The 19,553-nt window shown below is 58.1% G+C and overlaps 1 protein-coding gene and 1 long non-coding RNA gene across 6 annotated transcripts in view; one reads left to right on the plus strand and one right to left on the minus strand.

Annotated features, from left to right (window-relative positions):
* Positions 1-19,553, minus strand: part of Ccdc40 (coiled-coil domain 40 molecular ruler complex subunit) — a 38,374-nt gene that overhangs the window by 14,533 nt on the left and 4,288 nt on the right. The window contains exons 4-11 of one of the 2 annotated variants that reach the window (XM_078041496.1): positions 16,416-16,527; positions 15,533-15,696; positions 14,720-14,803; positions 14,428-14,647; positions 7,098-7,255; positions 6,806-6,928; positions 4,432-4,553; positions 2-245 (exon numbers count right to left, since the gene is read on the minus strand). In XM_078041496.1, coding sequence (XP_077897622.1) covers positions 2-245; positions 4,432-4,553; positions 6,806-6,928; positions 7,098-7,255; positions 14,428-14,647; positions 14,720-14,803; positions 15,533-15,696; positions 16,416-16,527 — 1,227 coding nt within the window. Of the gene's footprint in view, position 1; positions 246-4,431; positions 4,554-6,805; positions 6,929-7,097; positions 7,256-7,839; positions 7,909-14,427; positions 14,648-14,719; positions 14,804-15,532; positions 15,697-16,415; positions 16,528-19,553 lie in introns of those variants that run through there. The other variant, XM_078041497.1, reaches the window with a different exon arrangement.
* LOC144375939 (uncharacterized) lies at positions 242-11,308 on the plus strand. 4 transcript variants are annotated; one of them, XR_013435826.1, is made up of 3 exons: positions 242-4,584; positions 5,103-6,350; positions 6,827-11,308. It is a non-coding gene; the product is annotated as an uncharacterized LOC144375939 (long non-coding RNA). The 4 variants fall into 4 exon arrangements; XR_013435827.1 differs by having other exon boundaries at positions 5,103-5,208; positions 5,417-11,308; XR_013435828.1 differs by having other exon boundaries at positions 242-1,832; positions 1,967-4,584; positions 5,103-11,308.

The raw sequence follows: 19,553 nt of genomic DNA on the forward strand, positions 1-19,553 counted from the left end.
CCTGGTGGCCCTTGCTCAGGGCGTCCTCTGTGTTCTGCAGGGTGAGCCTGTAGGTGTTGAACTCGTTCTGCAGAACCTCGTGCTTAGCCAGGCACTGTGTGGTCAGCTTCTGCAGCAGGCTGGCCTCTGTCTCTGTCCGGTTCAGGACGCTGGCCAGCTTCTCGTTCTTTTCTTCCTCCTTCATGATGGACTTCTTGTAGGCCTCCAGCTCGCTGTCGAGGGACTTGGCTTGCTGCTGGCATTCTCTGCAGAAGGCAAGAAGACGGCACAGTCAGTCACCTGCAGGACAGACATCGGGGACCAAGGCACGCAGCCACACCCGGCTCCAAAGACCTCACCAAGTGGACGACAGGCAGAGAAATGCGTCAGGAAACAACTCTTCTGATCCAAGCCCATTTGACTGCTGTTTCCTAACACACCCACAGAACCATGACCACTGAGAGCCCACGCGTGAGACTCCGTGTCGTGACCACGGGAGAAGGGAAACAAGGGGGGGCCAGGCCTTTTCTGGGCTCCACTGCCCGCCGTCCTCCTCCCTCACAACAGCCCCAGAGAGGAAGCACCATTCCTGCCTGAGTCACCCGGGCGGTCAGCAGGGTACTGGCCCCCACACTGCAGCATGGACCATTGAAGAGACTTGCAGTCAGTGGTGTGGCTGGAGGAATGTGAGGTGAGTCCCTCTAGTTCTGTGGCTCCCTCCCCTCAGCCCCCACAGTGGAAACGCCTACGGTCAACATCCAGTTTTGAAGATTCTGGACAACGGTGCGGAAATCAGACACAGTGAGTCTTGGTTGTTCTTTTACAAAATTAGTTTGGCAATTCTAACTCCTTTAGGTTTCCAAACACATGTTGGAATTAACTTATCGGGTCCAGGGGGAGGGGCGCTGCCCACTGCGACTGTGGTCGCCATCCTTCCTGCAAAGCCCCAGTTATCGGCACAGGGTGGTCTGGCGGAAGCAGTCACAGACACCAGCGGAACAGAAGGGATTCCACAAACACAGCATCAAGGAGAGAAGCTGGCAAAACGCAGTGGAGTGGACGGCACTCCTGACCATCAGAGCCACCACGAGGAGCCCGGGCGGAAAACGGAGAAGAAGGCCCCCACAGCCCCGGGGCTGGCAGCACCCCCATAACAAAGCAAAAACCAGAAAAGGAGGAAATTGACAAAAAATTCAGGCCTCCTTTTGGGTTTCTTCAGAGACACTGTTAAGAGAAGAAAAGATGAGCCACGGACCGGAGGGAAACATTTTCAAAACCCACATCTGAGAAAGGACTAGTCTGAGAATATAGAAAGAACCCTCAGGCGGACCACGCGGTTTAACAAGGAGCACAGGGCGGTTCTGCGGATGGCCACAGCGCACAGGACCCTGGTCCCAGCGCCGTGAGAGCAGCAGGGCTCTCCTGTGCTGCCGCTGGAAATGCCACCAGGAACCAGCGCGTGGCAGAGGCCGCGGCGTCCCAGTTCCCTCAGGAGCAGCTCGACCCTCGGCCACCCCCTGACCCCCGGGCGAAATGGCGCAGCCACAGGTCGGGATCTGGTGGACCCTGGGAAGCACAGACCCTGGTCCTGCACCCAGGGCTTCCCGATGCATTAAGCCAAGCCGCCAGCAAGGGCAGCCCCTGTCCTCCCACAGAGGGGCCTCGCGGGGTGGAGTCGCCTCTGCCTGGTCAGGACTGAGGGGAAGGAAGTCCCGAGGCCAACCTTCTGCTTCCCTCTGGAGCAGTGTGACAGCTGAGTCCCGGGGTTCAGGTTTCCCCTGCACATTCAGGACAGCAGGCCAGACCCGGAAAGCTACCTGGAGAGCAGCAGAATCGGCAGACGGGAAGGCCAGGTGCTTAGAACAGAGCCAGACCTGCCGCTGGGGTCTGAGGCACAGGGGGCCATCTTAAGGTGCTGGCCCCAAGACCTGGGAGGTCTCTGGGAAGTCGGATGACCAGGCAGGAGTCAAAGCGCGTCTCCCTGTAGGGTGAAGAGGTGTGCAAGCCACTGGAGAGACAGCGCGTCTTGGCGGAACCTGCTGGAGGGCTTCACTACCTGAAGCCATCCCCGGGCAGCCGAGAGGAAAAGGCCACTCAGCCGGTGAGGCTGCGGGACTCCTGCCAGCCGGACAGATGGCCAGGTGCTCTGGGTGAGAGGCAGAAGCAGAGGGGCCAGGGCCTCGGTGCTCCACCCCCAGGTCCCTGGCAGCACCTGTGTCACTGCCCCATGTTCTTGCCACAGACGGGAGCTGGCCAGTCAGGGAGGGAGCTCTGTTCAGACCTTCATATTGATTTTTCATGATGCACGTGAGGAGGGGGCATTGTTGTGGCCGGTCAGCCTCTGGTGAGCTGGATTCATGTAACTGACCAGAGGACAAAGGCTCCTGGTGAGACTGCAAAACTGCTTCCAGTCAGTGGCCTGCTGGGCCCAGGAGGGGGGCCAGCCAGCCGTGTGGCCGCGGGCCTGCAGCCTGACCAGGAGTGCCTCCATGTCTGTCTGTTTTCTAAATGTCCTGCAGGCCTGCACACCCGAGGCTGACCGCTGGTGTTCAGGAAGTCCTGAGCGAGGCCGCTCCCGACCTGTTCAGCCGGCTCAGATTTCCCTCTCCAAACCTTCTGGGTGCAGAGAGCGCCCCTGCGGTCACACTTACACTTCTCACAGTGGCCCCTGCCCTTTGGAAAGGGGGCGGAGGCAGGGGCTGGGTGCACAACTGCAGGGCGCAGAGGCCTTGAGCTCCCTGGGTGCCGGCGAGTGTGCCCTGTTTTGCTGAGACGTTCACTCACACTGTGCACACCCATTTTAAACACCAGATGCCTACTTTGTTCACCAATCCCGCTGGCACAACCCTAAGGTGTGAAAATGTGTTGAACTGTCAGAGCACTTTGACACACTGCTGGTGGGGATGTGACGGTCACAGTCGTCTCTGGTGACGCCTGCAGACCTCTGTTCCCTGGGACCCAGGGTGTGAGAGAGCGCACGCTGCACCCTGCACGACAGAGCATTCCGGGCCTGGTGACGCACGGCAACCCCGTGGGAGGGACGCAGCGGGAGCCCTCGGGAGCCAGGGTGGACAGCAGAGCACAGGAGCGGCTCTGAACGGTGCTGGGGAAGCAGGTGCAGACAGTGCGCGGTACGGGGCGGGGCAGAAAAGGAAGGCCACCTGGGCCTGCGTCCCTGGCTCACAGGGAGACCCAGGCCATCGGAGCCTTGGTGTGCGGGAGGACACTGGCGCTGCCCAGGAGGGGGCTCAAGTCGTACGTGGTTTTGCAATGTTGTTAACCCAGGTCTATGACATCCATTCAGAAGATTAAAAGTTTAAAAAGATGGGTAGGGTGTGGCCAAGCTACCTCTCTAAGGACATGTAGGGACGGCCAGGGGACGAGTCAAGGGGGACAATTTGCAGAGAGGACTCGGTGAAGTCCTGGGGGCACAGGAAGCTGGACAGCAGGAGGTCACGGAGGTGTCACATTCCCCAGGGACCCAGGCCACCAGGCTTGGGGGGCCGCCAGTGCTGAGCCCTCTAAGAGACCCTCTGCCGCAGCCTTACTCAAGGTCACCGGGCCACTAAGGCAGGTGGTCAGATGGCCTTGAGCACCAGCGTCGGGCAGGTGGCCTGGATTTGCAAACCAGTTAGCCCCTGCAGGGCAGGGAGACATCTGTCCAGCCACAAGTGGCCTGGGCTCCTCTTCCAGTGTATTTAAGGGAAATGAGTCTCCAGACAGAATGTTCCAGAGGCCCCTCGGCTTTGTTTTGTTGATGGAGGGAATTGGAGGAGTGAGGAGGAGTTAATCCAGCACGACTCATGTTGCATTGTCTTTTAAGAACAATCACATACACCTCAGCATTTTAAGAACCACAGCACCTGGCGTCTCCTGGCTGCCGTCTCGCTGCGGGCAGAGGCTCCGCTCCTCGACCCGAGGGCCCGCTCTGCACTGCCCGGGTGGGTGCCAGAGGTGGCAACGACAGGACAGCCGTGACGAGAGCGTGCCGCGCGGGAGCCACAGGCCACCTCCAGAACCCAGCTTTCCGGGTCCCAGGTCCAGAGGCCCCGTCCCTGGGTGGCTTTGGGCATCCACGTAGCACCCCGTCTCCAACATCCCCGTCTCAGAGCCACCTCCTCCCGCCCTCCCATGGGAACGGAACTGGGGATTCTGGGTGGGTGGGAGGGAGGGGGTTTCTGCGCTCTGGAGGGGAGTCTGCCCATCAAGGGGAGGCTGTGTCCCGGGGTCCACCCCTTCTCTTTCCCCTTCCCTAATCCTGCCAGGAAATCTGAGCAGGAGCCTTGCCGCCCCAGGGCCTTCGAGAGCGGGAACCTCGTGTCCCTGGAGATCCAGGGACCTGGAGAGGTGGGACTGAGGGGGCCTGCTAGACCGCCCAATGCCCTCGTGTCCCCAGCCCGCCTGCCACCTGGCTGCTGCTCCCCGGGACGGCTGACCCCGGTGTGGCCGTACCTGAGGGCCTCCGTGATGGTGCGGTGCGCCTCGTTGCGGTGCTTCATGCCCACCAGGCTGGTGGACCACTGCTGCAGGATGCGCTTCTTCTCCATGTTGATGGCCTCGATCTCCATGCAGGCCTGCCGCGCGCGGGAGGGGCCGCGGGCACAGGTGAGGGCCAGGGCTTCTCGGGAGCCGCCTCTTTCCCCCATCTGCCCTCTTTCTTGTCACGCAACAGCAAGGGGTAACAGGAAGCCAAACGGGCTTCAAGGAAGCCTGGAATCCCTTCAGGCCTCTGGCAGGGGCTGAGGTGCTTGGGGCTGGGAGTCCCCGAGGCTGCCGGCTGCCGCCTGGCTGGCCCAAGTGTGTTCTTTCTAACAGGCTGGAGCCTGTCTTCCCAGTGAGGGGCCTTCATTTTATCTATGGCTTTTCTAAAGTATCAACGTGTTGTTTGAGTGTGTTTTAGTAGTTTCCTTGGAATGAAGTCCAAGTAGTGATATTTGGGGGAAGGGGAGTGATTTTGCTACAAATTAAGTGTTGTCCTCAATAAGGGTCCTGACAGCAGGGAGGGACCCTGTGTGGAGGCCCGGGGTGGAGGCCCGGGGTGGAGGTCCAGGGTGGAGGCTGGGCTTCCCTCTGGCTCCTCGGCCCTTGCCAGTTCAGTGGGGATGGCCCGCCTTTTCCATCAGCTGCTCACCAGAGGAGCATCCGTGGCACCTGCTGCCCCAGGAAGGAAATTCAAAGACCCTGGGAGGACCCTGTCCTGGTGGAGCCACGCCAGGATTGGAGGCAAAGGTGCAAACAGGCCTCAAAAAAGCAGAAACCCTGCAGTGTCGCCCCAGTGCGCTGGGATCTGGTGCTTCTCCAAGCCTCCTCACACCCTCTGTGGTGGGCAGTGGTCCGTCCCTCCCCAAGTCATGAGGAGACCCAACCCCCACGCTGGAGATCAAGAGGAGGGACCAGGCGGGACCTTGAAGGTGTGACTAGTGCTCTGCCCTCACAGGTGGAAAAAGGCTGCAGTTTTGGGGAGATTTTGCCCATGAAAGCTCGCCCAGGGCCTCAGGCACCCTGTTCTCACCTTGGGACGCTGCTAGCAAGAAGGCGGTCCCCATATGCAGTCCCTTGACCTTGGACCAAAGATGGTCCCCAGATGCAGGACCTTGATCCCAAATAAACCTCTTCTGCAGAGCCTCGGGGTGCGGTGCCCTCAGCAGTGGAGAACAGGCTGAGACGGCCCCCACTGGCTGGTGCGTGAGGTCTGTCTGCATGTAGCTCACGGGGTCCTCGACTGCGGGGTTCCATTGCTGCTGTGGTCCCTCCCGTCCTTCTGTTACGGTTCTGCTCTGGGTGATGCTGAGAGGCCCCTTCAGCCCCGGATTGTATAAATATTTCCTTTCACCTCCTGGTCCACTCCCCCTGTTTAAATACTTGATTCCCCCTGGGACTTGCTGTGGTGGCGGGTGTGGGGAAGGGCTGATTTTCCCTGGTGACCGCCCGTGAGCAGGCTCCACTGGACCCACGTTTTCTGCCGGCTCCCTACCTCATTCCAGTGTTTTAGTACCTGGGGGGGCAGCACGAGGGTGACCCTGTCCCAGTTGGCCCAGGACTCTCTTGGGTTCAGGCCCACGTGCGGGAATCCCTTCCATCCCAGGTATGGGTCAGCTGGCTGCCCCACCGGACCTTCCCTGCCCCGATTCCTGGCTGGAAAATTCCAGAAGCACTTTCTTAACCAAGAGGCTCAGCTTCCCCCGAGGTGTGACTGGAACCCACCCTGGGTGGATGGTGTTCCCAGGTGAACAGGACAGACGGCTTGGCGATGCCGCACCCTCCTCCTGCCACCCTGGACCAGGCCAGCTGTCCCTCCTTCAAGTCCCCTCTCCTTGTGTTCGATGACTTCTGCGTCATTCCTGCACTAGCGAATGCAGACAGCAACTCAGGTAAACCCCAGCCAGGTCACTTTGGTTCCTGGTGTTGACAGCCGCCGCTCCTACCCAGGAGCTCACCTCTGTGACCCTCCTCCTCCTGGGGCAGACGGTGGCACTGCCTGGGAGTGCTGGCCACCCCAGGGCTGAGAACTGTCACCAAGACTTCAGTCCTCTGCAGAAGAGGCTGGCAGCCGGCTCAGGACTTGGGTCCCCCAGAATTGGAAGTGCCTCACTTCCCGGCAGAACTTCCACGCCCTGTCCTAGGGCCCCGGGGTACCTGCTGGACCCCACCATGGGCACAGCCAGGGGTTCCCAGAGGCTAAAGGAGATGGGCAGATGGGCAAGGCCCGGCGTTCTGACTCTCTGGACTCGCGGCCGGTTGCGGTCACCCGTCAATGGTGGCATCAATGGTGGCACAGCCCAGAAGACTCCACGGCCCAGGAGTGGGGTGTCAGGGGCGTTCTCACCTCACTCACTGCTTTCCTTAGGATCTGGGTGTCCTCAGCTTGGGCCAGGTACTGCGCCTCCAACAGAGAGATGTCGTCTTCCAGCTGGCTGGTCCGCATGGTGAGCTGGTCCACGAACAGGTCCTGGGTTCAGGATGAGAAGGTGCTCAGAGAAGACCTGTCCACACCCGAGGACCACTCCACAACCCGACCCAAGTCAGCGCCCAGGCTGCCTCGTCCTCCCCGCTGGCAGGGCCCCGTGGGCAGCCGAGGGAAGGTTCAGAGATGACCGGCTGCGGGACCCTCGGCGCACCTGCTTTCTCTTCTCCGCCTCCGCCCGCGTGCGCTCCACCTCGGCCTTCTTCACCACCTGCTTCATCACGCAGATGTCGTCCCGCACGTCCTGGTCCACGTTCTGCATGTAGAAGAGATTCAGGGCCAACCTCTCCATCTCCAACTGCAGGGCTGCCACTGCGGAGACAGGAGCGGCCGTCAGCTCTCCATCTCCAACTGCAGGGCTGCCACTGCGGAGACAGGAGCGGCCGTCAGCTCTCCATCTCCAACTGCAGGGCTGCCACTGCGGAGACAGGAGCGGCCGTCAGCTCTCCATCTCCAACTGCAGGGCTGCCACTGCGGAGACAGGAGCGGGCCGTCAGCTCCTCCCGCGCTTCGCGTGGCCTGGAAGGAGGGGAGGGGCAGCACCCGGGGACCCCCACCATCGCCGGGCAGGGCCGGGGACCATGCTTCCAGGTGGGGCTGGGACTGTGCTTGAACCACAAAGACCCAGGCTTGGACCAGGGCCAGTGCGGGCCCCAGGGTGAGGCGGGCCCCCAGGCTGGGCCTCCAGCGGGCAGTACTTCCCATCCCCACTCAGAGCTGGAGAACGGTTTTTATCTGTGTTCCCCCAAAAGGCTGGACCCCAAGGAATGGATTCCCTTTAGAGAGTCCCATGGGATGGATGGTGAGGCTGGAATGGCCACCTGTTTGGGCAGCTGTGCCTCAACAAAGAACCGCTGCTCCCTGGCATGGCGTGCGCCAGGGCAGAGCGCACCCACCAGAGGCTCAGGGCTGCTGGGTGGAGACGAGTCGGGTCAGGCGCCCTCGAAGGACACAGCCCAAGCTCCAAAAGAAGATGCTTTTAAAGGCCCAGGGACTGTGGGATTTCCAGCGCTGTGAACGCTCGCTGCTGTCGGCAGGATCCGGAGGCAGGAGGAGGGTGGCGGCAGCCCTGCAGGGAGACTGGCCGGCCGTGTGTCCGGGCTCCCACCGGCTGCCTCGGGTTGGGTTCTCGTCAGTGTGACGGTGAGGCACCGGGCAGCTCTCCTTGGACCTGTGGGGTGACAGTTCCACCAACGTGGACGCTCCTCATCCAGGATTTCTCTATTTCTCCTCTTCTCCTGCTCACCACTCCATTCCTCTGACGGACTCGTTGGGCCCTGGAAGGGAGCGTTCTCTTCTGGGTCTTTATCCCTCTCTAGGACCCACTGGGCAGTCTCTGTCGTGGTGACTGCCAGTCACTGCCCTTGGTGATGGTGCCCAGGGCCTGGCACTGCCAGGCTCCACCTCTGAGCTACGGCCTGCTCCCTTTCGCACAGTTCGCTGTCATCTGAGGTTGGTCCTTCCAGGGAGCACGGAGGGCCAGGGCGTCCATGCTGCGTCTGGGGAAGCCCTGCCTGACTGTCCTTCAAGGACACGGAGACAAGGGACCCTCTGCGCAGGGCTGAGCTCTGCTCCGGATCACGGACGTCCTGACCCCTGGGCTCCTCCGAATGTGACTGCACCTGGACACAGCGCCTTTAAAGAGGTGCCAAGGCCAAGCGGGGCACTAGGGTAGCCCTGGCCCAGCCTGTGTTCTCATAAGAGATCCAGACACAGAGGGTTTCCCTGCGAGACTCAGGAGGAGAGGCCATCGCACACGGAGGAGCCAGCCCCACAACACCACCATCGGGGACGTCCAGCCCCCAGGGCTGTGAGAAGTGAACCTCTGGTTTCAGCCACTGGTCCGTGGGACTTGGCATGCACTGAGCGGACCACTTCACCACCTTCACACACCAGGCGTGCGCTCCACGCGTCCCTAAGAGCACCCATCCCACCCTCCTCCGTGTGAGCAGCTAAGTCAAGGTTCATTCCCCGTTAGCCGAGGTGAACCCACTCTGTGTTCGGCACCAGGGTCTTCTCCTCCCTGCCCGCCCTGCCCGCCCGTCTCCCTGCCCCTTCTCCTCCTGGAATGTAGGCGGTCTGTGCTGGCTCCTGGGAGTTCCTTGTGTAATGAAAACGCCGTGGGCAGGATTTTCAAATGGCTCCCACATCTCTGCCTCTTGGGGCCACTCTGTGATTGTGCTACTGACGCCACAGGGAGGTCACCGGGTGGCCTGGGCTGGCAGGTGACCCTCTAAGAGCCAGTGTTCCCTGAGGATGGTGGTAAAGGGGAGGTCACAGCGGGAAGGATGGACAGTCTCCAAGGCTGGCTGGGAGGGGAGGGTCTGGGTGGCGTCTGCAGGAGCTGGGCACAGCCTGTGGCAGTCAGCAGAGAAGGGGGCTCAGCCTCACAGGTGCAGGGGCCTGAAGACCCCCAGCGACGGGAACAAGCTCGGGAGCAGAGTTCCCCGGGAACTTCACTAGGAGGATGGTCACCACAGTGACTTGGCCTTGTCGGGTCCTGAGTGGAGCCTGGACTGCGCGCCAGACCCTCTGACAGGCGCAGCTGGGAGCCAGCGCATTTGTGGCTGTTGCTGGGGGGCTGGATGTCATCACTGACGCCTCAAGGGGCTTGTCCCCGCTTGTGATTCTCAACAGGGACGTTTTCAGCTCATCTGCAATCCCACCCGCCAAGCCCTCCCCTCCGGCCTGTGCTCCACGTCGGGCCTGCATGTTCTTCTCGTGCTCCTGTGAATTTCTTATCTCCTGAACTTATCTCCCTGGAGTGGGAACTACGGAGGACAAAGCACTTCTTTTTCAGAAGATGGAGAACTTTCAGGGGGCTAGGTGCGGCTCGGCAGCGGGGCTCTTGCCCAGCACGCACGAGGCCCTGGGCTCTCTCCCCAGCACTGAAAACAAACTCAGCGACTCCCACAAAGCAGCCAGCGTGATTAGGTGGCTTTCAGTAGCTGAGTTCTCAGGTGCTCTCCGCCCACGCTGGCCGCTCCTCCCCGGAACTTCGGGCTGCTTTCCTCCTCCTGTTACGTGGCAGAGTTCCAGGGAGCCTCCTCGCTTGACCAGACATCTCCTTCGTGATGTCTCCTTTTCCAGAGGTTCTTGGGTACTCTTGTGCATTTAGACCTCCAAGGTGATTTTCAAACCAACTTTCAAGGCATAGAGCTCTTTAAGGTGGAAATGGGACCCCCTCCAGGAGACGGGACCCTCCAGCAGACGTTACTCGGAGGAGAGCAGCGCTGTAACACTTAGCTGTGTAGATGAGGCGGGAGGGAGCGACAGAGCCCTCCTGCAGCTGCTCATATCTGCAGACGTACTCTTCAGGGAGGACCCCTGAGCCAACCTCGGCGGTGGCCTGGGGCTGGGGTGGTGGGGTGGGGGCACTTCTCACCGTGGAGATCTTCAATTCTGAATGATCGCTGTTTCAAAGTAAGACACTGGCCGATCAGCTCAGCCTCACCAGAAACAGCCCAACATGGACCTTAGCTGGAGCCGCACTAAATTTATTATTAACTTAGAGAGAAGTGACATTGATTCATTCATTAGCACCTTCCCGTGGAGCCATCAGGTCGCTCCATTCGGTGAACCTGCTCCGCGTCATCCATTAGCATCGTTTTTCTCCTGACGGCTCACCCCGTTCCTGTGGACTTGTTCCCCAGGGTCCTGTGGTTGCTATAGCTCCTGGGGATGGCATCTTTTAAAACCATCCTCCCTAGCCGCGTGTCACTGTGTAGAAGGAAACTGCACATCTGGCTCCAGTCTCTCCCATCAGCTTTTGACCGTCATCACCGACAGTTATCCTCAATCTTTGACGCGATTCATTTCCACCACCTGCCGCATCCCGACTCCCGGGCCCCTGGCTCGGCTGGGGCCTCCTGGCAGGCACTCAGGGGGCACTCAGGCCTGGGTGGACTGGGTGTTTACCAAGCGCCCATTTGGCGTCCATGCAGAAGGCCTCTTTTCCTCCTTTGGTGTAATTCAGCGAGTTAACTGGGCAGGTTCCCAGTCACGCGTTACGCCTGACGTCCTGAAGAGGGCCCTCCTTGGTGGCCAGGCGCTTCTTTTCTCGGGTGCTGCTGAACCTGACCTGTGTGCATGGGCGGCTCCAGGGTGCGCTGGTTCAGTGGTGGTCAGCAGCGCTGCAGGACAGGCCTGGAAAGTTCCTCAGATTTCTGCCCCTGGAGGGCTGGGAGAGCAATCAGCGCCTGCCCGGAGCAGCACCGTTAGGGACCGCAACAGTGCTGGAGTCAGCCATGCGCAGACGCTTTGAAATAAGCAAGGCAGAAGTTCCCTGGCATAGCTCTTGGTCCCACGCTGTGGCTTTGTGTCATCTCCCTTTGTTCTTCATCCAACACGAAGGGATTCTGTCAAGTTTATTGGTCATTTTATTTATTTATTTTTAAGAGAGAGAGAGAGAGAGAGAGAGAGAGAGAGAGAGAGAGAGAGAGAGAATTTTAATATCTATTTTTCAGTTATCGGCAGACACAACATCCTTGTTTGTATGTGGTGCTGAGGATCGAACCTGGGCCGCACGCATGCCAGGCGAGCGCGCTACTGCTTAAGCCACATCCCCAGCCCCAAGTTTATTGGTCATTTTAAAAGTAAATATTCTAAGGACTGGATGCCCACTGGGGGTTTCCAGTCCAGGGGGTATCCAGTCCTCAGAACTCTGGGCACTGCCACACTGGTCACTAGGCTGCCACGCTTAAAAACAGAGGAGAAGGAGAAGGAGAGGGAAGGGGAAACGGAGGAGAGGAGAAAGGAAACAACATGAGCCATGCCTGTCTGCCCCACCAGACGAGTCAGGAGTCTGGTCTGGCTGGAGGGGTGCTCCACCTCTCCCTGGTCCTCCAGGGCCAGCCTTGACCAGCTGCTGCTCCCTCCTCGGGCACTGGAGTCGTCCCGTGGAGATGTCTGAAGCGTCGTCTCCTTTTCCTTTGGAACCTGAAGATGTCAGCAGCCGCGTCCAGCCATGCTTATTCTTAATTCCGCTGTCCTGCTGCGGAGGTCTGTCATTCCCCATCTCCTGCCAGGTCTGAGCGTCACTGGTCACTGCCTCTCACCTCCGGAAGCTTCTCCCGGAACCCTGACTTTCCCAGATCTCTCCCTGCTTATCTCCTCCTCAGTTCCAGGGCGGGTTCCTCAAATTGGCCTTCCGTTCCCAAACTCAGTTCCAACAACATTCACTTGCTTGGTGCCTCTTTTGGGAGCTGGTTGTATTTTTTAATTCCAGGGATCATTCCTCCTAACCCTGTGTTCTCGTTTACCATGCACTGTCCTCTGAAATCTCACGTAGGACACCCACTGGTGTGTGTCTGCTGCCAGATCTGCTCCGCCTCTGTGGGCTGCGCTGGCCGCCAGCCCCGGGATGGCTCCTGTTTCGATGGGAAGGTTTAGTGGCTGAGGTAGGTGACAAGGGCATTCAGGAGGGGCCAAGCACCAGGTGTCACCTAAGGGTCAGTGCATTGGCAGCAGCCCTGTGGCCAGGGCTACAACTGTAACTGAATTTTTGAAGCTGAGAAGGATAAAAGTGTGCTGGCCGCGGCCATCCCCGCCAGGCTGAGTGGCTTCTGCTCCTGCCCTCATCACATGAGGTCCCCACAGGGGTCTGGCTGTTTCCAGAAGGGCCGAGGCAGAGAGGAGCTGGCCAGCTCCATGGTACCTGGCTCACTGTAGGGGTGAGGTGGGGACAAGTGTCCCCCTTCTAGTTCCACTACAGTCCAGACGTGGCTCCTTGGCTTCAGTGTGGCTGTCGCCTTCTGTTTAGTGTTTTGGGTTGATTTGGAGGTAACGAGGAGAGATTTTTGATAAATGCTATGGTCTGAATGTGTCCTTCAAGAGTAGATGCTGGACTGCTACATCAATGTTCATAGCAGCACTATTCACAAGGTTGTGGAAGCAACCTAGATGCCCTTCAATAGACTAATGGATAAAAAAATGTGGCATTTATACACAATGGAGTATTAAAAAATGACAACATCATAGAATTTGGAGGGAAATGGATGGCATTAGAGCAGATTATGCTAAGTGAAGCTAGCCGATCCCTAAAAAACAAATGCCAAATGTCTTCTTTGATATAAGGGGAGTAACTAAGAACAGAGCAGGGAAGAAGAGCATGAGAAGAAGATTAACATTAAACAGGGTTGAGAGGTGGGAGGGAAAGGGAGAGAGAAGGGAAACTGCATGGAAATGGAAGGAGACCTCAGGGTTATACAAAATTACATACAAGAGGAAGTGAGGGGAAAGGGAAAAATAATACAAGGGGGAGAAATGAATTACAGTAGAGGGGGTAGAGAGAGAAGAGGGGAGGGGAGGGGAGGGGGGAGAGTAGAGGATAGGAAAGGCAGCAGAATACAACAGACACGAGTATGGCAATATGTAAATCAGTGGATGTGTAACTGATGTGATTCTGCAGTCTGTATACGGGGTAAAAATGGGAGTTCATAACCCACTTGAATCAAAGTGTGAAATATGATATATCAAGAGCTATGTAATGTTTTGAACAACTAATAAAAAAAAGAAAAAAAAAGAGTAGATGCTGGAAATGTGACCCCCAAGGCACCAGAGGTGGTGGGGTGTTCAGGTCACCAGGACCCACTCCTGACGGGTTCCTGCCACTCATGAAGGGCTGGGGGTGCCAGGCCCACTCTTCTGCTCTCTCCCCTCTGCCCTGCTGCCGTGGGGGATGCTCACTACAGAGGTGCTGGCCCTCGATCCCGGAGCTCCCAGTCTCCAGAACCAAGAGCCAAACAAACTCTGCCCACTGCTGACGGCCTCACGGACTCTCCGGCAGAACCACAGACCTGGAATTGGAAAGGTCTGGAAACTCCTCCTGAATTTCTCAGGGCTCAAAGTATTTCTTTCCAGAACAGGTGGATACATGTAAGGTGCTATTTTCTTCCAGATTTTTTTCAGGCTATTTCCCTGTTACATTAGTGTAGCGTTGACAAAGAAAGTTGGGGACTTGACTCTCAGTGACCACAAGAGGAGGCCACTGCTCACCGTCCCTGTGCCCTCTGTGCTGGACCAGGAGTGCTTCAGTCAGGCCTTGCCACTGCTCCCCCTGGCTCCGGGAGCCACGGCTACCTGGTTTCCCATCAGGCTGCCCCATCCCTGGCTGCGGGGCTGCGGGGACCAGCCTTTGCGTCTTCAGCGTGGCCTAGTGCGGGGATGAAACCCTACCTACCCTCTCTGCTCTGAGCTTCCTCGGGACCAGACCTCGGTAGACCCCACCATCCCCATGTTTTTGAGTCTCCAACCCTGATTACTGAACTATTATCAGTTTTAGGGTTTGCCAGATTTTTAAAAAGAAATTTATGGGTCTTCCTTTAAAAAACAAACAAACCAGGAACCCCTCCACGGTGCCCACACACGTTTGGCTCTGATGGCTGTCCCGCGAGTCATTTTAAAAAACACGTAGTTGGAAGGACTGGACACCCACCAGGGCACGGGGAGGGGAGGGGACGCACACGTGGCGCAGGGCGCCTTACGCTTTTTGCGCTCCTGGTTGGCGGCCGCGTTGGTCTTGTTGTAGAGCGCGCGCACCTCGCGCAGCTCCTCCTCCTGCTGCCTCCTCTCGCATGCTGCCACCGAGTGGCGGTCATGGCTCTTCTCCAGCTGCATCTGCAGGCGGGCCAGGTGCTGCTGGACTCCATAGAGATTGACGCCCAGCTCCTGCCGCTGGGCGTGGCTTTGCTTGGTGGCCACTTCCTGCGCCGCAGAGAGAAAATGGTCACGGGATGCGGGCGCCCAGCCTGGGTGGGAGACGGGACCCATACGCACCAGCTCTTGGAGTTCCAGCCTCAACTTGTCTATCTGTCGGGTAAGGTAGCTCTTCAGGGCAGCCTGGAACCTGACCATCAGAGGCTAGACAATGGAAAAGCGTGTGCCAGTGACTGCAGGGCCTAGTCCAGGGACACACACCTCCCTCTGGTGCAGGCGCGGGGGCACAGAGATGGCCGTGCGCCCCACTTCCTGCCCGGCGTCCTACTGGATGAGCACTGCAGAACCGAATGGCAAAAGGGTAGTGAGCTGTGGTGGCCTTCCTAGTGTTCCCTGGGGCGGGTGGTGGTATGACCAGTGGCCGGGGTGCCAGCCTCAGAGGTATGGGCAAAGAACTTCCCAGTGCACCCCGCTCCTTCCTCCGGCTGCCTGGAGCATCACAACTTTCTAAATGGGTTACAAAAATCAAAATTCCCTTTTTTCTGCCAGGGGCTGGGACAAGGAACTATAAGCTGATTGGGGCACTCAGGGCAGTGACTCTCGGCCGGGTGATTCTGCCCCGAGCACAGCCCTTCAGCACAGTCTGAGACATTTTGGGGTGTCACAAGGAAGGGGGTGCTCCTGGCATGGGAGGGTGGAGGCCAGGGGCCTGTTCAGCACCTGCATGTCCAGGGTGGCCACCCCCAAGTGTTCTGCCCCACGTGTTAGGGTTGGGCTGAGAGGTGCACTCATCTAAAAAAAAAGCGCTCCTTGCCACGTGGGCCCAAAGTGCAGCTGACCGTTGGGAGCAGGTGAGACCGACACGGCGCAGGGGGTCCCAGGCCTAGCCGTTCCCCGTGGAGAGTGGGAGCAAAGCCCAGGAGCGTTTCCTACGTGCTCAGGGTCCAGAACCACCAGTTGGGATGCCTCTTCTTCAGCCTCTTCACTCTCGTCAGACTCCATTCTGTCCTCCAGGGCCTCTTCCTCCGAGGTCAGTTGTTGGATCCGGTCCAGGAAGGCCGTCAGGGGTTCCTCCCGTGGGCGGGCCTGGGGCTCCTCTGTGGGAGGAAGCAGGATGTTGCTGGAAAGGGGTCTAATCCTCGTATTCTGGGGGAGGCAGCCGCAAAGCTGCCCCACTGTGGGGCACGGAGAAAAAGAGAAGGGAAAGCCACCCCACCAAGGCTGGGGTTCCCGAGGGACCAGAGGCGGGCGTTGCTGGTGACCTGGAGGTGAGCTCCCTTTAAATGAGGAACAGCTGGCAAGACTGAAAAAGCAGGGAGGTGACGGAGGAGGCTCTGGGAGCAGCGTGTCTCTCTGGTGGGGGCGAGGCCTGCTCTGTTTTTACGGGGTTAGACATGTGCTGATCTCGGTCCTTTGTGCACAGTGTGAGGCTCGTGGGCAAGTGCTCCCTGGGGAGTACCATCCGGCCCCGTGCCCACACAGGGCTGCCACAGCCAGGTGAAAACGCGGGCCCTCCTGGCAGGCCTTTGCCAGGCAGCACAACGCCGGGGTCAGGGCTGCTGTGCCGGGGCTCCTCCCGGGGACCAGGAGGCGGGGACTGGGGTGGGGCCCCTGGGGCTCTGCCTGAAGACCCCATCCTGCCGCTGACTTGGATAAACCACTGACTGGCTCCTGGGGTGCTTGGAGCCTGGTTCTACTCTCGGGGCTCGAGTAAGGACCGAGCAGAACAGAGGAACGCTGGTGCGTGCTGCGTCTGCCGGGGAGGAGTTCTGTAGCCCCAGCGGAGGACACACGGAGGCCCCAGGCGCTGCCCCACCTGGCTCCTGCGGGCTCCGGGGGAGCTCCTCTGCAGTGTCCAGGCTCAGTCGGACGTGGTGTCCGGTCCCCGTGGGAAAGGCCTTCTGCGGGGCGTCTTTCTGTGCTTCCGTCTGTGGCAAGAACAGGCAAAACACATCAGCGAGGGCTGGTGTGACTGGGATAGGGTCTGAGTCTCCACAAGGGCTCCGTGAGCAGAGGCGTGTCCCTGGATGTGGCTGCTGTGATGGGAGCGGCCTGGTCCTTGCATCACTGGGGGTGCCCTGAGGAGGTTCTCATGGGACCCTTTGAGCGGTTCTCATGGATTGGCCCCTCCATTCCCTCTGCTTACACCTGCACGCCTTCCCACCACTGCTATCCATGCCAAGGGTGGCCCGCCCACAGAGCCTGTGCTGCGCTGTGTGGACTTTCAGCCTCTAAAACCCTGAGCTAAGTAAACCTCTTCTTATTCACAAGGAGCCTGGGTCAGGCATTTCGTTATAGTGATGGAAAGCTGATTAATACAAGGACTCAGTCACAACAGGGAGGTTGATTTTGGTTCATTACGTTGTTCAAATGCAACGTAGTTGTGAAAGCAGTGGAAAATTGGACATGAAGGTTATTTGGCTTTTGCAAATGGCCAAGATAGAAAACACCCAGCCCTTGCCTTAGGGATTCTGGGAAAGGTCTTTGTTGGTCCGGACCTACAGCTGAGTACCTGCACAAGGGTGTGTGGACACGGGCGGATTCTTCACTCTGAATGCCCATCTGCCTGTGGGGGGGACCCGTCCTGAGCGTGCTGGAAAGTCTCCACAGCCATCAAGGGCTGCTTCTCTCAAATCACTCATCTTTATAAGAATTTGATAATAAAATATCTTCCCTCGACACAAACACCTGGTTCTGCTTTGGCTTTTATTATCTGACTGTTTCCGTGGTGCTGGGGCTGTTTTGGCTTTTAAAGAGCAATTATCATTATGGACATCATCACTGCTGCCGCTGAATGGTGAATACTGGCCGTGGCTCACGGTGATCCCGCGTATCCGCTCCCCCTTGCCCTCCCCACGACCCACAGGGAGAACAGCCTGAGGCAGCTGAAGTGCTCACCCAAGTTTGTGCAGAGGCCGGAGTCCCAGCTGTCAGCCTGTGCCCTCCGGCCGCCCCTCTCCTGCCGCTCCCCCCTCCTCCTCTCCCCTCGCTCCTCCTTTTTCCTGCAGTGCTAGGGAGGAACCCAGGGCTCTAACGCCCAGCTGCACCCCAGCCCTAGGAACTGTCCCAGCAGCATCCAGAGCCACAGTGACATTATGGAGGTGCAGTGGCCGGAGCCTATCTCCAGAGTGTCCAGAATGGGCTCCTCCTAATGAGAAGCCAGTGACGTCCACACACAGGGTCGGACCCCACAGGGTCCACTCATCATCCGATCTTCTCCCAAGAGGGAGCCAGCAGGAGGGAGGGGAGTGGGGCTCTCCCGGGGTTTGTCTCTGACTTTCTGGGTGATCGTATTTGGACACTGCATCCCCGTGAATTTTCCGGAAACTGGGCCCAAAGGTGCAAATAGGGTCTACAGTGCAAGGAGTGCTGCGTAGATCACCCACAGAGGCCCGCGCTCACTGACGTCCAGCTCCTAAAGGCAGCCTCATCACGCATTTGTCACTTGTCATCATTAAGCTTAATTGGGGCTCATCAAATATTGAATGCTGCGATTCTCCAGGGTTACTGAATCTCAGGTTTCACGGGATGGGGGAAGGGGGTGATGTGGCTTCCCTCGGAGCAAGAGCTGCTGTCTGCGGGGAGGCTGGCCTGGCCCAGGCGAGGAGGCCTCCACCTGTACTATGGGGGGACGGTGGCTCCTGCAGGGCTGCTGTCAGGACAGGTGACATCAGGGCACAGCGCAGAGTCTCCCTCTGCCTCTCCCCTTCCAGAACAACCCAGCCCTAAGGCCAGGCGAGAGGCTGCGGGCTGGGGCTGAGGCCCCTAGTCAGAACCAACACAAGTGGTGAGGCCGGCCTTCCTCCTAGGGCAGGTTTCAGAGCCAAGGGTGGTGGGGAGGCCAGGGGAGGGGCAAGGAGACGCAGTGGAGTGGGAGATGGTCATACAGGGGGTGTCGAAGACACTGGTAAGTCCACTAAGGGGCCTGGGGGTGAGGCTCCCAATCAGTATAATCTACTAGATTAAAAACCTAAAAATGGAAAAAAGGGCAAGTGTAGCTAGTGGCAGAGGCCTTAGCAAGCATGAGGCCCTGGGTTCCATCCCCAGTACTGCAAATAAATAAATAAATAAATAGACAAATAAATAAACAAAAGTTAAGAAAGACAAACACCACACAATCTTCTCCATAGACACACAAAGAATGTGAGACAATCCAACACTTATGACAGACAAAGCAAAACACCCTAACACCCTACAAACTAGGGATAAAGGGACCTGCCCCCAACCTGTATGTCCGGAAGCTTTGTGTCATGTGACCAAAATACCAGACAAGAACAGCTCAGAGAGGCACTGGGTCATGGCTCAGCTGTAGAGTGCTCACCTAGCACATGGGAGGTCCTGGGTTCCATCCTCAGCACCACATACAAATAAAAATAAATAAAATAAAGGTATTGTGTCCATCTACAACTAAAAAAGAACAACTCAGAGGAGGCAAAGTTTAACTGGGCTCATGGTTTCAATGGTCTCAGTCCATGGTCAGCCAACTCCATCATGGCAAACGGGAATGGTGGTGGGAGAAATCTGTGAGCTCCTGGCCATCAGGAAGCAGAGAGAGAGAGAGGGAGAGAGACAGACAGACAGACAGATCACATCTCCGTGACCCACCTTCTCCAGCTATACCGCACCTGCCAACAGGACCACCTAGTCAGTCCATTCAAATTAGGATAAACTGATTAGGTTACAGATCTTACAGTCCAATCATTGCACCTCTGAATATCTCTGCGTTCACAGAAGCATTTTGGAGACACCTCACCTCCAAACTATAGCAACAACCTGATAAAAAGCATCTACAAAAAACCCAGTGAAAAACTGAAAGATTTCCACAGGCGATCAGGAATAAGACAAGGATGTCCACTCTCACCCCAGATAATCAGCTTGTGCTGGCAGGTCTAGCCAATGCAATCAGGCAAGAAAAGGAAATAAAAGGTGTCACATTGAAAAGGAAGACAGTAAC

The sequence above is a fragment of the Ictidomys tridecemlineatus genome, chromosome 3 (assembly GCF_052094955.1).
Source record: "Ictidomys tridecemlineatus isolate mIctTri1 chromosome 3, mIctTri1.hap1, whole genome shotgun sequence".
Taxonomy (NCBI): Eukaryota; Metazoa; Chordata; class Mammalia; order Rodentia; family Sciuridae; genus Ictidomys; species Ictidomys tridecemlineatus.